General features: G+C 40.2%; 1 protein-coding gene across 4 annotated transcripts in view; it reads right to left on the reverse strand.

Annotated features, from left to right (window-relative positions):
* The window catches only part of MARCHF8 (membrane associated ring-CH-type finger 8), a 139,003-nt gene that overhangs the window by 39,019 nt on the left and 83,409 nt on the right, over window positions 1-16,575 (reverse strand). For all 4 annotated transcript variants that reach the window (XM_079136471.1, XM_079136470.1, XM_079136469.1 and 1 more), the window contains one exon: window positions 4,993-5,043. In XM_079136471.1, the coding sequence (XP_078992597.1) occupies window positions 4,993-5,019 (27 nt within the window). In that variant the 5' untranslated portion in view covers window positions 5,020-5,043. The remainder of the gene's footprint in view (window positions 1-4,992; window positions 5,044-16,575) is intronic.

The following is a 16,575-nucleotide window of genomic DNA, read 5'->3' on the forward strand; positions in this document are numbered from 1 at the left end:
TGGACGCAAAAATTCTCAACAAAATTTTAGCAAATCACATACAAAAATATATTAAAAAGGACATATAAGGGGGGGTAGGAGGTGTTAGCATTAGGGTTAGGGTTAGGGTTAGGGATAAGGTGGATGGTAAGAATGGAGAAAGAAAGGACTGTATAGAGGGAAAAGAGGGGTTGGAGTGATGGGGGAAGGGAAAAAATAACAGAATGAATCAAACAATATTGCCCTATGTAAATTTATGATTTTCAATTAAAAGAAAAATAAAAAAATATTAAGAGACTGAAGAAGAAAAAAAAAGAAACTGTGGCATATATATACAATGGAATATTACTCTGCCATGAAGAATGATAAAATTATGGCATTTGCAGGCAAATGGATGAAATTGGAGAATCATGCTAAGTGAGATAAGCCAATCTCAAAAAACTAAAGGACGAATGATCTCGCTGATAAGCGGATGAGGACATATAATGGGGGGTGGGAGTGGTTAGCGTTAGGGTTAGGGTTAGGTTTAGGGTTAGGGATAAGGAGGGTGGTAAGAATGGAGGAAGGAAGGACTGAGTGGAGGGAGAAGAGGGGTGGGAAGGGTGGGGGGAAGGGAAAAAAAACAGAATAAATCAAACAACATTACCCTATGTAGATTTATGATTACACAAATGGTATGCCTTGACTCCATGTACAAATAGAGAAAAAACATGTATCCCACTTGTTTAAATAAAAAAAATTTTTTTAAAAGTACAATGTTTGGTACTAACAATGATTAAGTGCTATATAACATCTTAACTTATGTAATCCTACACTGCACGTCCTTGTCACAATACTGCAGGACATTCACCTCATCTGAGTCTGTGCTCAGTACCTTACTGCATCCTATCAACTTATATTTTATGGCCCCCTAGCACCCTGGGAATGCTAGGCCCTCAATAGGCAGAGACTTACAGCAGAGATGGGAGGTGGCTTACCCAGCCCCCAGCCCTCCTCTCAACCCAGTCAGCCTCCCAAATACCCTTCTTTGTCACAGTTTTATCTCTCAAAGGACATTATCAAGAAAAGCAAGAGGTGACTGAGTAAAGGTGATATACCAAAGAACATATTTTGATTTACATTTTAATTTTAGGTCAGAAAACCAACCAATCAAATGTGATTTCAGATATTATACAAGATAAAAAATTCTAAGTTGATTCTTTAGCAAAGATTGAGCAGGAGCATAGGAAATGAATGGAGAGTGTGTGGGGTATGGACATGGAGCTGAGGAATATGGCTCCAGGATGGCTCTGCAGGCCCACATAGTCAAGGACGCCTCAGCAAGGTTGAAGGCAAGGGTGGAGATGAACGGAAGGTGCATTCCAATGTCCAACATTCCATGAGTATATTCCCTGTGCGGCTTATCCACGCTCAGTCTCTCCAGGCAGTCAACAAGAAAGGCCTTTTCCCAAGGGGAAATTCTGCTACTTCTGAAAATATTTTCTTCTACACATTGCTACAATATCATTATAAACTGTGATAGATGCTAAAAAGAGGAAAATAAATACTCAAATGAGCAAGGTAACTTAGATTAAGAGGAAGGTGTCCAGGGAAAGCCCCTCGAAGGAGCCCAAGACCTCAAGAAAAAAACAAGACTTAGTCTTTCATTCCTAGCTAGAGGGAATAACATGTGCAAAGTGCATAGACAGAAAAGATCTTGACCTGTAATAACCATCTAGATCATGATGACCAAGGGGACAGTGGGATGGACGAGGCTCCATGTGGTCAGTGTCAGATCACCTGAACTCTGATAGATGAAGGTAGGAAGATGGGAAGATGAGGACTTATTCTCATGCAATGAAAACTATGAAGGTGAGAAAGGAGAAGCATTAGGATTCCATTTACAGGCTGCTAGACAGAGAATGATTTCAGAGAAGTAGTCAAAATATACACAGATTCTTAGGGAGCTGAAAAGAAGCCTGGCCTGGGAGGTGGCTGTGACAATAAAAGGAAAACAACAGGCAGAGTTATAAAGCATCTGGAACAATACCATGCAAACATTCACTCAGTACTGCATGGAACCTCCAGGGTTACATTCTGTCATTGGCTCTGAAGATTTAGGAGTAAACAAGACATGACTCTATGCTAACATAATTTAAGTGGGATGAAGCAGCAGCAAAAAAAATAAATTCAAAAATCTAGGCAGCAGTAAGTGCTCTATTGAAAATAAAACAGGAAAAGTAACATGAATCACTTAAGTGACTAGGATGGGCCACTAGGGAGAAGTGACAAATCTGATGACCTCCTGAAATCCAATCTAGATGGAATACTATGAGACATACTAAGGTTTATTTTTCCCTCTTATCAACCTCTAATGTCCTACCAGCAAGAAGAAAACTGCAGAATTAAAAGACAAACTACAGGTGACCAACTAAGGTGCTGAACCCATATGGAGGCAAAGAATTGGCAAGAAAAGTCTGCTGACAGAGACAATGAGAATTCTGGATAATAGAAGACATGTCATTCTGACCTTCTTTCTTTGTACCTTTTTTCTGAAGGGTATAAAGCATCTGCTGAAATACGTCTGCTACACTAAAGACAGGGTTTTATATGTCATGGCCTAAAAATGATAACAAACAGCAGGTTCATTTTACAAATCCTACAATACCATTTTCAAGAAAAAAGTCAACTTCCAGAGTGTCCCCTGCCTACATTCCCTTTGCCCCACTGAACTGGTTCAGTTATATAGCATACTAACTTTCTTAGTTACAGAGGGGTATACTTTGTGACAAAATTTCATGTTGAGGGGTTCCCTGAAAGTTCTGTGAGCAGTTCTAAAGCACCACTTCTGAGATTCTCCTATGATCCTAAAAAGTGTCCAGGAACTAGACAGCACATGATGATAATGTATACAGAAGAAAGGATAAAGTTTATGCTTTAGCCGGCATAGTGGCATACACCTATAATCCCAGCAGCTCGAGAGGCTGGGGCAGAACACAGGTTCAAAGTCAGCCTCAGCAAAAGTGAGGTACTAAGCAACTCAGTTAGACCCTATCTCTAAATAAAAATACAAAATAGGGCTGGGGATATGGCTCAGTGGTCAAAGGGTCCCTGAGTTCAATCTCCAGTACCCAAGGGGGAAAAAAAAAGCTTATGCTTCTGCCCTTGATCAGTAATAAATAATAATAGCTATCACTGGACTATTTAGGCCCAATACACCCAAATGATCACCAGGATCTGACACAGTCTGGTAAGAGTCAGATTTGTTGGCTTTGTGCAATGAGGGAGCCACAGGTCTGAGCCAATACTAACTCTAAGACTCACAACAACCTTTAAAGTTGCATTCTTACCATAACTTAACTTGTCAGAAAATTAAAGTTCAGAAAAGTATCCTTTCTCAAAGTCACACTGTCAATGTAACCCCCTAACCAATCCTCCAAGGCAATCAGAATACCCACACCCCAGGCCATGCCCATTAACCTTTCCTCTAGACATTTTAAGTCAGTCATTTACAAATATTTTTAATTAAAGAAGAAACTTTCCTTCAAAATAAAATGTTACTAAATCACATCAACAGATACTATTTGAAACCTAGCTTTCATTGTGAGACCACGTAAAAGCAGGAGAATGACAGTGTACAAAAGAACACTGAAAAAGAGCTCAGGTGTCTACTCAGCTTTTCATCAGTGAGACAAATATCTGAGAAAAACAACTTAAAGGAGGAAGGCCTTATTTTGGCTCACAGATTCTGAAGTTTCAGTTCATGGTCAGCTGGCTCCATTGCTTTGGACCTGTGATGAGGCAGAACATCATGGCAGAACGGTGTGGCAGAGGAAAGCTGCTAAGCTCTTGGCAGGCAGGAAGCAGAATAAGAAAAGGGTTGGGGGTGGCACAAGGAATATGCTTCCAGTATAAGCTCCCAAAGACCTACTTCTTCCAACTAGGTCCCACCTCCTATAGTTTACACTTCCCAATAGTTCATTCAAATTATTAATCCACCAAATAGATTAATCCACTGATGAAGTTAGAGCCCTCATGATTCAGTCACTTCCCCAAAGCCCCATCTCTGTACACTGCTGCATTGGGGACCAAATCTTCAAGCATATAAGCCTTTGGGGGACATTACAGACCCAAACCATAACACTTGGCAATGTCTATGAACAACTTATCCATGAGTCACCTGCCTCCAGGCATCTTGTCATCTGAACCAGATAAAGCTATATTTATGTCACCACAGTTGGCTTTGTGTTACTTTCAGTCCAATGCATTTCTAATTAAGAAGACGTTTTAAACTCTCTAATAACTAAGATTTATTTTGCCTGAAAATATGATTTCCTGTGTTTAGTGGGAAATGCACCCCCACCTCCATGCAGGGTGTCAGCACCCTCTCTGAGCCAGGCTGCAGGAGCTCAGGGTGGACTGTGGTCAGCTGGGCCATCGGCATGTCCTTGGGCAGCATGAGATTGGCAGACGGGGTCAGCCTAGCCTCTGCCTGTGGGTGTTGGCTGAGGGTGGTCAGGCCATCTCGGGGACATGGAGTCACTCATAAAAGCCCCGTGAACCTGACTCCTCCTGCAGGGGCAGAGTGGCCACCTGCATGCATGCTGCGTCCAGAGGGTGGGCTTGGGTCCCCTGGCCGCCTGCTCCCCGCCTGTCCAGCGTGGCTCAGGTCCGGGCAGGTCAGAGGGGTCCATGGCTCCTGTGAAGACTGCAGGTGTGTCCCGTGGCCAGCGGCCACCCCGCAGGAGCCCCGCCAACCTGCTGAGCGTCTGGAACCCAGGCACCTTCGCGTCTGTGCCACCGGCCTGGCCCAACAGGCTCGGGCGGGGGTGTGCAAGTCATTCCCCCAAAATAACACTCAGGATTGTTAACTAGAAAAACATAACTGCCACATACCTAATATGGTCCCAGAGCAGATTACAGAAATGTATCAAGAATTCGATGTCTTTAAAAGACAAGAGTACAAACACATGCAAGGTATAAGAATACAAAAGCCCCAAGGCACTAAAATAATATATTTCTGCAGCACTTTACCTTAGAAATGTTGCTTGAATGACTCATGGAATGTCCCAAAGTCTTCTCAGTCTGCAATAAAGCCAAACAGGTATTCAATATAGAGCCTTGATTAAAACATGCAAAGAATGTAACAATCCTCCTAATAAACTATTCCTGTAACTAGAATCTGCTAAGCACAATCTACTCCTATTATGTACTAGATGTGTGAAGCCATGTATCAGATGCTGAAAAACTGGGCAAAAAATAACAAAACAGAAGGCCCTACCCTAAAGGAATTCATCAGGGAAAAATCGGGAGTTTGGAAACAATTATAAAAATAAGAGGGTGATAACTATCTTAAGATATATTCAAGTGCAGGTTAAAAGGTGAGAAACTGCATAGTCCATGTTATAAGGAGTCATTGTAGGATGTCCCTAGAGTTGATCCCACCTGGGTCATCTGTTTGTCAAAGTGCTGTGTACTCAAAAGAGAAACCACACTGGTCATATCTCCCTCAAGTCTGTTTCTTCTCCTGGAGCAGAAATCTGAGGACACTGCCCCCTCCCTCTCACACTCCCCCACATTCAGTCACAAATTTTTTATCAAATTACTGTCTCCTTAAGGTCTCCAAATTTCAAATCTCATTCTCATTTTTATTATCAATACCTTAGTTTAGATTCTCTTCATTTATCTTCATGGGAATTCCTACATAATTTCCTACCTGGTCTTTCTGATTTTAGGGCAACCTCCCTAACAAATAATTATGGGCTAACTTGTGTTTCTCCTCCCCCAAAATCATATACTGAAGTTGTAAACCCCAATACTTCACAATGTGACTGACTATATTTGATGGTGGAGTCTCTCAAGAGGTGATTAAGTTAAAATGAAGTCATTTGGGAGAGCACAAATCCAATATGACTTATATCCTTATAAGAAAAGAATGAGACACAGATACACACAGAGGAAAGACCATATGAAAACATGGAAAAGACAACTGTCTGCAAGTAAAAGAGAAGACTCAGAGGAAACCAATTCTGCTCATACCTTGAGCTCAGACTTCCACCCTCCAGACTGTGAGAAAATTAATTCCTGCTGTTTAATCCATCCCCTCTGTGTAACTTTGTTATGGGAGCCCTAGCAAACAAATAGAATAGTCTTCTACAGTATGGCTTTGTTTTAAAAAGTTGATATTCTAAACTAAATATGTCTGATTTTTTAAAAAAAGAAAGCAACTTTTCCTGAATCTACTCATTCTTGCTCAAACCCCAAACAAGTAAAAAATTATTACAAAAGAAATAGATCTTACTTTTATCTTTTAAATGATGTATTTTCTCTTAAAATCCTCTCGTCAATCAGAAGTACAAAAAAAGCTAGTAAATCACTAAAAAATTCCTTTGAAGGTCATTCTACTGAATCAAACTCCTCCTTAAAGACAACTTAGCCCTTGCCTAGCATGCACCAAGTCCTGGATTTGATCCTTATCACCAAGTAGAGGGAAGATAATGAAAGCTAACCAAGAAGACAGTGGGTCTCCTTGACCCACCCAATTACAGGCTGCTTTCGTTTTTGTATTCCTGGCTTTAAAACTCCCTATCCCTAACATGCTGACGAAGAAAAATGTCCTGATCTCTCAGGTAGCCTATCAATCAGCACTTCTATTCTGGCAGTGTTGTTTTCTTTATCTTTACAAAAATATGTCTGTTGTTTCCTTATTTTATAAATCTGAGCTGCTTGTTTTGTTCTTTTTTGGTACTAGGGTTTTAACCCAGTGGTGCTCCAGCACTGAGCTACATCCTCAAGCCCTTTTTAAATTTTATTTTGAGGCAATTTTGCTAAGTTAACAAGGCTGGCCTTGAACTTGCAATCCAAATCACTGACATTACAGGCATGTGCCACCAAACCTGTCCACTTCCTCATGTTATAAATATGAATGAAAATAAAAGTTTGGGTTTCTTCAAGTGTATTATATGGGCACTGCCATTAGGTGTTTAGGCACTGCTATCTAGTGATGTCTTAAGCCAGTCAAATAGTTCATTATAACAGAAAATAATAAAATTATCAAGTATGCTCAAAGTGTTAGGAGTATATCACCAAAAAGTTGTTAGTAAATGATCAAGGTTTGATTAAGAATTTCATTCAATTGTATTATTCACACATTTGCTCACTAGGAATAGAGAGACTCTGTTCACATAAACATGTAAATCTATAATCATTCAAGTCTCATTCTTGAATTAAGAATATAATATAGATAAACAAAGGGTACTGCTATGAATCTCAGCTTAAAGGTTAACCTACTGGTGACTTATTACCAGATAAGATACTGTACACTTTGGGTTATCTATACAGAAAGCCAATTACAACCATTGTCACATTATCTACTATCTAAAAAAGGAACACCCAGTTTGACACCATTTGGAAATCTAGAAAAAAGTTCTGTAGTACTAAGAAATAAATAAATAATCTCTGAAGACTTTTTGATATTCATTATTACAGAGAGTAAATACTGGGATGGGGAAAGGACTACTATTAAGCTATATAACATAAATCCAGACTGAGAGCTAAAAGTTGTTGTTTACTCCATGTGAACCTAACAAATCTGATGATGTAAATTTTTACTGTTTTTCTCATTAGAAAAATCAATATTTTACACTGGAAAAATAAAAGAAAACCAGTGCCAAAAGATACAAGTATTTTAAAGTCTGAAACCTTCCAATATTTAGAGCTGCTTCCTTAACACTAGGCAGGATATTAATAATTTGGTTCGAACACACTGTTCCCATAAACATTGCTATTTAATGTCAATGTATTTGAACATAAGAGGAAATTTGTTCAGAACCACAAAAGAGCAACTTTCCAAAAAGCAAATGCTGGGCTTGGTCTAAATCATTCATTCATTCCACACTTATTACTTAACTACTATACATAAAAACTGTGTGAAGCATAGAACACAGACAAGAATAAATCTGCCCCATGTCCTTAGGCCAATGGCAGTATACCACAAAAGTGCTTCAAAGCAGGGATTTGATGAGGAAAGTGCTGATAAGCAGAAAGTTGAAAAATGATGTGAAAAAGCACATACAGGGGTAGGGATATAGTTCAATGATAAAGTGCTTGCCTAGCATGTGCAAGGCCCCAGGCCCCAGGTTTGATTCCAGGAGGAGGAAGAGTAGAAGAAAAGGTACATATAAATATTACATCAGGGTGAGGTGAGTGACAGTATTCCATCCTATGGTCAGAATGGTATATACATATATATTTGGCGGGGGGTGGGGGGGCCACTGGGACTGAACTCAGGGCATTTGACCACTGAGCCACATCTCCAGTCTTTTTTTTTTTTTTTTTTTTTTTGAGACAGGGTCTCACTGAGTTGCTTAGTGGCTAGATTTTGCTGAGGCTGGCTTTGAACTTGCAATCCTCCTGCCTCAGCCTCCCAAGCCTCTGGGATTATAGGCATGCAACACCATGCCCCGCAGTATATTTTTTAATGAGAAGAAAAGAAGAAAAGTTTGTCAAACATCAATGACTAGAACTGGAATTAGGTATAACAAGGAAAAAGAGAGTTCTAGTTCAAGCCAAAATTAAGAAACAATGCTCAAGTAATAAGAAAAACTTAGCAATTTTCATAAGATCTTTACACACTTAGTCACTGTTTAATGGGTTCTACCACATTAGACCCATGAGGAAATGGAAGCCTCACTGTACTTTCCTCAGAGGTTCCAGGAGATAACAGGCACTTCCTTGTCTTCCTCTCATCTCTACATCTCTTTGGTGGGTGCTTTCCATTTATATTAAATACTAGAGCTCAATACTAGAACACAATCTCATCCCCTCTTCTCAGACATCATTTCCCTTAGACCAGTGTTTCTCAAACTCCATATACTTCATCATTTAGAGATCCTGTGATTTGTGAGGTCTTGATGCATGCAGAGTCTGCATTTCAAAAAGCTCCCAAGTTGACTCCCACACTTTGGGGAGCAAGTTTCACTCCAAATCTGGACTAGAATAATCCACAAAGGCTAGTTTATTTTTTAAAAAGGAAATCATGACTACTATGCAAGTAGACTTCTGGGTAAAAGATGACAGTGGGCTCACAACTGAGTTAATAAAAATAAATCAATCAGAAAATAGATACATAAATTGGGAAAGACTTGGTCTGAGGGAGAAAGCAAAGTTTTGTTAATGTAACAAGTTACTAAATCACAAGGACAGTGAGAACTTCTGTAGGCAAATAAGGAACATTTCATCATTTAACAGTCCCACTAATGATGTTTTACAAGTCCACATGAGATAGTTAAACTAAAATGGGTCTATGGTCAGAGTCTTCAGTAAATGAAGACCTTTGAAAATATGACACATTATGTCAGCTTTCTGCTTTGGTTAGAGATAAACAGAACATTCAATGTATGCTTATAAGACATTAGACAATATTAATTAGACTATCACCCAAGGAACTTAGACAATATGCCCATGAGTGATTAATGGCGATAATGTTTTACCAAAAAGGAACATTTTGACCTCCAAGTACGGAGTGGTCGTCATGGACTTAGTTGCCATGAAACCTGATTTTCAAGAAAGTTTATAAATATTTTCCAAGTCAGCAAAATTTAATCATAATTCAACTGTTAGGATCCACACTCACCCTCCAAATCACACATAATCAGAAAGTTCAAGCCTGGGCACATAACTTGTCTCCTCTGAGAAAAGAGGGTCACCCATACTCACTCTGAGTGTGAATTCCTTTGCTGTCCTTAAATAAATCCTTACCTGTGCCTTGCTTACTAACTAGTCCTATAATTCTTTCTAAGATGAATATCAAGATGCTAGAGGTTCTAAGTTAAGCTCTCCCTTTCTTAGGACACCCTTGGACCCCTCTGGTGACATGTGTAGCTCCTGTAGAATATACCCTGGGTGTAGAACCAAGAATCCACACAAGAGTAAAAACATGCCCTAAAAAGCAGAAGCCAAGAAGATCAAGAAGACAATTAGGTGAAATGACTAATCAAGTTTGTAAGAGTAGAATAACACAACTTCAAGTAGGATCTCTCTGTCAAAACCAATCACTTAAAAAAAAATCTATGGTCTATAAACACTACTACCTATCCTTACCAACAGAACCCCAATGCTCTGAGTAGCAAGGGAAATAGCTAAAAGTCTCACTTTCCCACCCCACTTTGAGGATAAAAAAAAAATATGAAAGAAAGTTCTTTTTAAAGATATTAACTAGAGGCTTTCTGGGAAAACATTTTGCTTCCTGATATAAGTACTGGCCATTTATCTGGAATTCCTCCCCCTTCAGCCTGGAACAAGGATGTAATGCCAAGAGGTATAGCAGTTACCTTGAGACCACGCAGAACAAAGGTATATGTCAGAAGTCTCAAACTTTTTGGTCTCAAGGACTCCTTTAAATTGTAAAAATTATTAAGGATCTCCCCCAAATCTTTAGTTTATGTGTATGAGTTATTGATATGTTGTATTAGAAATCAAATCTGACAATTTAAAATATATATATATACACATATATCTGAACACAGCATTAACAATAATAAACTCTGCTAATAAAAATAACATTGAAAAATAATTATTTTCTCAAACAAAAAATTTAAGTGAGAAGGGTGGCATTATTCCATGCTTTTGTAAATCTCATTGTCATGTAACTAACAGAAGACAGCTAGATTCTCATATGTGCTGTGCATTCAATCTCTCCTGATATGCTGCTTTTGTGAGAACCAACATGGAACCCTGGAGTTCATATGAAAATTATTTTAAGCAGAAGTCATTTGAGATTTGATAGATACAGAGAAACCTTCTCCATACTGCCCTCACCTAACAAAAGGCAAACCTTTCTGGAAAATGAGGCTACCATTAATTCTCTCTTGGAAAGTTTACTAACCCACCATAACTCCCCATTCTGGGGACAGGTTTATGGTCTTGAAGAAGGAAAGAAAACACCCTACTTACAAACATTATCACAAGTTTATTTTACTTCCAATTTGCTCTCCTAGAAACCCATTTGTTTTTCCTAAAGACACCCTTTCGTCTCTATCATTAATGTTTTTTCTCCCCCCTCCTATTACACCAGGTATAGAAGCTTCTAACTATTTAGCAAGCTACTTCTCTATGAGCTCCTGTATGCCTATGAATGAACATTTTTCCCCTAATAAACTCTTCAAGTTTGGTTCACAAGCCACCAGCCTTGAACCTAGAAGGATACATAGAAGAATGGTTTCCTCCCCAATGTTTTGAATGAAAAAATGAAGAAAATCCAGTTTTATACAGGTATGTATTTAGAATACGAGGTATATCCCAATAGCTATTTGAAAGAATTGTATATTAGGTAGGATTTGAGCAGCTGCATGGGAGGGAACAGGACAACTGGCGACCCACTGCAAGTGCGTAGAGCAGGGTATCAGGCAGACCAAGCGCACCAAAGTACAACCAATCAGATGCCAGCAGATAAACCTTAGTGGTGACTTGCAACTGCCCATCAATCAACCACGTCCTCAGTCAACCCCAGGGGGACACTAAACCCTCAAGCCTTCCCCCACCAATTCTGGATTATAAAGGCCCATGCACAGATTCCCTAGCCCTCCACCCTGGCCTTTCACCCCAGAGGACTGGTGAATCTTGCCCAAGGGTCAAACCCCAATAAAGCCTTGTTCAGCCGCTTTTGGTCTGATCCCTTCTGATCACCCACATCTGACCTTTCATTTGGCGCCAAAACCCAGGAGGGTTTTCAGGCCTCCCCCGTCGGGTTGAGGTCCACCCCCTCCCTCAGATGATCCAGGAGATTCCTGCTCCATTCCATTTCTCTGTATCCAGGCCAGGCCGACAGACATTTGTGAGTCCCTTCCCTTGGGTTTCCCTTGGCCTTCCAGTTGCACTCTCCATTATGGAGGCCACTAAGAAGAGTCCTGAGCTTAGAAGAAACCTTACAAATTGGCCTCAAAAAACAGTCACTGTAAAGAGATCAGAATTTATCTGAGTCAGACTCTGGAACATTATGTGATCCATAGAATTGTCAGAAATAGCAGAGCAATCTGCCAGAAATTTGTGAGACTAAAAAGTAGGTGAAATACCAACAGAGAAAGAAAACAGGAAGATCACAAAGAGACTTCAGAAAGAGCACTGCTAAAAACATCATCATCCCAACTCAAAGGTTTTTATATCCAAGGTTGTACTCAGTTCTCAGAAGTACCATCAGAGGACACATTATGAATAGACATCACCACACAATCCAACGAAAGCAACAAACAAATAAGTAATTCAGAATTGCTGGAAACTTTATTTAAAAGGTTTAGATTTTTCTTTGTCTTCTTCAGTGCTGGGGATAAAATGTTTAGTTTTGAAGAACAACAACAAAAAATCTTATAACGAATGCAGAGAAATAGGAAACTGACGCATGTCAGGAAAAAATGTCCTTGAGAGGGCCTAGATATTGGATTTATTAGTATATGAAGGTTCCAATGAAGCTATCACAAATATGTTCATAAAACTATAGAGAGCAACACTTAAAAAGCAAAGAAAAATATGATGACAATGTCTATAAAATGGACTACAGCACTAAAGGGTCAGAAATTGTAAAAATGGAAGAGATTCAAGATGGCGGACTAGAGGGTAGCTGCGTTTCGTGTTGCTCCAGAACTCAGGACTCAAGAAGAGGAGATATAGAGAGACTTGGGACCAACTCAAAGCAGCCAGGTGAGTCTCTCCCATTGGGGAGGCGTCCTGGATGGGGCAGTAGTCCCCAAACGCAGGGAACTTTGTGAAGTAGAGCTGCCCGACCAAGACACTCCTCCCCCCGCTGAGCAGTGAACACGGACAACTGGGAGCATTGGAGAGGAGGCTGCTCAGCACAGCGCTTGGACTCAGCACAACCCACCCGGGCTCTGGGAGGCTGCCCAAAGGAGAGGGTGCGTGGTGAGCTGTTTGGACTGAAAGCGACCACCCCTGAACACAGGGGGCTGCCCAGAGGAGAAGGAGAAATACGGCTCGGCACGTCGCTTGGACTTGGAGCAGCTGCGCCAGGGCTCCGGGTGGCTATCCGGTGGAGCAGCGTGGTGAGTGGTAGGACTCAGAGCAAGCGCTCCTAAACATAGGGGGATTGTCTGGAGAAGGAGGAGGAGCGCGGCAGGGTGCTTGGGCTCGAAGTGACTGCACCAGGGCTACGGGTGGCAGTTGGGACGAGGAGGTGCACAGTGAGTTCCTGGGACTCGTGATGAACGCACCAGATCTCTGGGTGACTGCCTGGTGGAGAAGGAGGTGCGTGGTGGGTCACTTGGACTTAGAGCGACCACAGGAAACACCAGGTGGCTCCCGGAGGAAAAGGCGTGTGGCGGGTCACTGGGACTCGGAGCGACTGTAAGGGGCTCCGGGTGGCTGCTCAGAGGAGGGGCCCCATAGTCAGGTGATTAGGTGCAGAGCAGGGTCTCAGGGCCTAGGCGGCTTCTTGGTAGAAGAGCCGCACAGACAAACTGAGGGGCGGAGCGAAGGCTCGAGGGCTGCAGGCAGCTTCTCTGAGGAGAGGCAGCCTCAGGAGATTCGTCTGCGAAGGGCGAGGCTTCCAGGCACAGGAGGTAGATCCAGGTCCCTGGGAACATTGCAGAAGAAGGCTGCCCAGCCCAGGTGGTAGTTGTGAATTGAACGGAACCTCTAGGAGGGGAACTGACCAGCGAGACCTCCCCACCGGGTGAGTCCTCCCTGCCGGGTGAGGTTCTCCCAAAAGGACTGTAAAACCAGAGACACAGGCCCAAACTGGCCTTGGATCAGCCCACATCCTACTTCCCCTTTGGATGACCATTCGTCAGCAAGTGAAGGTATCTCTCCCCACTAGCAGGGAACATACCTCACCGGAAGGCCACCACCTCTAGGGAGTCAGCTTCCTTGTGCAGTACCGCATTATCAACTTCCTCCAAGACTTCAGGCTACTGAAGGCTAAGAGGGGATATACTAGAAATCTTCAGGGATATTATAAGTCAATAGAGGAAATCTGCAATATCACAGCGGTCAATTGATACCTGAACAATATGAGAAAACAAGGAAAGAAAATGCTGCAAACAAATCTAGATGTTACATCAATGAAACCCAACGACAGCATGGCAGAAGAAATGACAGAAAGGGAGTTCAGAATGTACATAATTAAAATGATCAGGGAAGCAAATGACGAGATGCAAGAGCAAATGCAGGCACTGAATGATTGCATCAATCGACAGTTAAAAGAGCAAATACAGGAAGCAAAAGATCATTTCAATAAAGAGTTAGAGATATTGAAAAAAAAACAAATCCTTGAAATGAAAGAAACAATAAACCAAATTAAGAACTCCATAGAAAGCATAACCAATAGGATAGAACACCTGGAAGACAGAACCTCAGATATGAAAGACAAAATATTTAACCTTGAAAACAAAGTGGACCAAACAGAGAAGATGGTAAGAAATCATGAACAGAATCCCCAAGAACTATGGGATATCACGAAAAGGCCAAATTTAAGAATTATTGGGATTGAGGAAGGCTTAGAGAAATAGACGAAAGGAATGAACAATCTATTCAATGAAATACTATCAGAAAATTTCCCACATCTGAAGAATGAAATGGAAGATCAAGTACAAGAGGCTTATAGGACTACAAATATACAAAATTACAACAGACCCACACCAAGGCACATTATAATGAAAATACCTAACAAACAAAATAAAGACAGAATTTTAAAGGCCACAAGAGAGAGGAATCAAATTACATTCAGGGGGAAACCAATACGGATATCAGCAGATTTTTCAATCCAGACCCTAAAAGCCAGAAGGGCCTGGAACAACATTTTTCAAGCCCTGAAAGAAAATGGATGCCAACCAAGAATCTTATACCCAGCAAAACTTACCTTCAAATTTGATGATGAAATAAAATCCTTCCATGATAAACAAAAGCTTAAAGAATTTACAAAAAGAAAGCCAGCATTACAGAACATTCTCAGCAAAATATTCCACGAGGAAGAGATGACAAAGAAGCAAATCAGCAATGGGAGGAACTATCCTAAAGGAATTGTCAAATAAAGAAAGAACCAAGTCGAGTCAAAATAAATAAATAAAATGGACCAAATGACCGGGAATACTAATCATATCTCAATAATAACCCTGAATATTAATGGCCTGAACTCATCAATCAAAAGACACAGACTGGCAGAATGGATCAAAAAGAAAGATCCAACAACATGTTGCCTGCAAGAGACTCACCTCACAGAAAGAGATACCCATAGACTAAAGGTGAAAAGATGGGGAAAAACATACCATGCACATGGACTCAGCAAAAAAGCTGGAGTATCCATCCTCATTTCAGATAATGTGGACTTCAAGTCAAAGTTAGTCAGAAGGGACAAAGAAAGACATTACATATTGCTTAAGGGAACCATAAATCAGCAAGATATAACAATCATAAACATCTATGCCCCAAACAGTGGCTCATCCATGTATGTCAAACAAATCCTTCTTAATTTCAGAAACCAAATAGACCATAACACAATAATACTAGGTGATTTTAACACGCCTCTCTCACCACTGGACAGATCTTCCAAACAAAAATTGAACAAAGAAACCATAGACTCAATAACACAATCAATAATTTAGACTTAACAGACATTTACAGAATATACCATCCAACCAAGAGCGAATACACTTTCTTCTCTAAAATAGACCATATATTATGCCACAAAGGTAATGTAAGCAAATACAAGAAGATAGAGACACTACCTTGTATTCTATCAGATCACAATGGATTGAAATTAGAAATAAATGAAAGAGTAAAAAACAGAAGCTACTCCAACACCTGGAGATTAAACAATATGCTATTATATGATGAATGGATAACAGAAGATATTAGGAAGGAAATTAAAAAATTCTTAGAGGTAAATAAGAACAAAGAAACATCATATCAAAATCTTTGGGACACTATGAAAGCAGTACTTAAGAGGAAAATTTATTTCATGGAGCGCATTCAATAAAAGAAGTAAAACTCAACAAATAAACAACCTAACACTACAGCTCAAAGCCCTAGAAAAAGAAGAACAGACCAACACCAAAAGTAGTAGAAGACAGGAAATAGTTAAACTCAGAGCTGAAATCAACGAAATTGAAACAAAAGAAACAATACAAAAAATTGACAAAATAAATAGTTGGTTCTTTGAAAAAATAAATAAAATTGATAAACCCTTAGCCACTCTAACAAAGAGAAGACGAGAGAAAACATAAATCACTAAAATTCGGAATGAACAAGGAAATATCACAACAGACATGATTGAAATACAAAACATAATTAGAAGCTATTTTGAAAATCTATATTCCAACAAAATAGAAAATTTCGAAGACATCAACAGGTTTCTAGAGACATATGAATTGCCTAAATTGAACGAGGAAGACATACACAATTTAAATAGAACAATTTCAAGTAATGAAGTAGAAGAGTTCATCAAAAGCCTACCAACAAAGAAAAGTCCGGGACCAGATGGGTTCTCAGCCGAGTTCTACAAAACCTTTAAAGAAGAGCTCATTCCAATACTTCTCAAACTATTCCATAAAATAGAAGAGGAGGGAACCCTCCCAAACTCATTCTATGGAGCCAATATCACACTGATACCTA

The sequence above is a fragment of the Sciurus vulgaris genome (assembly GCF_902686455.1).
Source record: "Sciurus vulgaris genome assembly, chromosome: 4".
Lineage (NCBI taxonomy): Eukaryota > Metazoa > Chordata > Mammalia > Rodentia > Sciuridae > Sciurus > Sciurus vulgaris.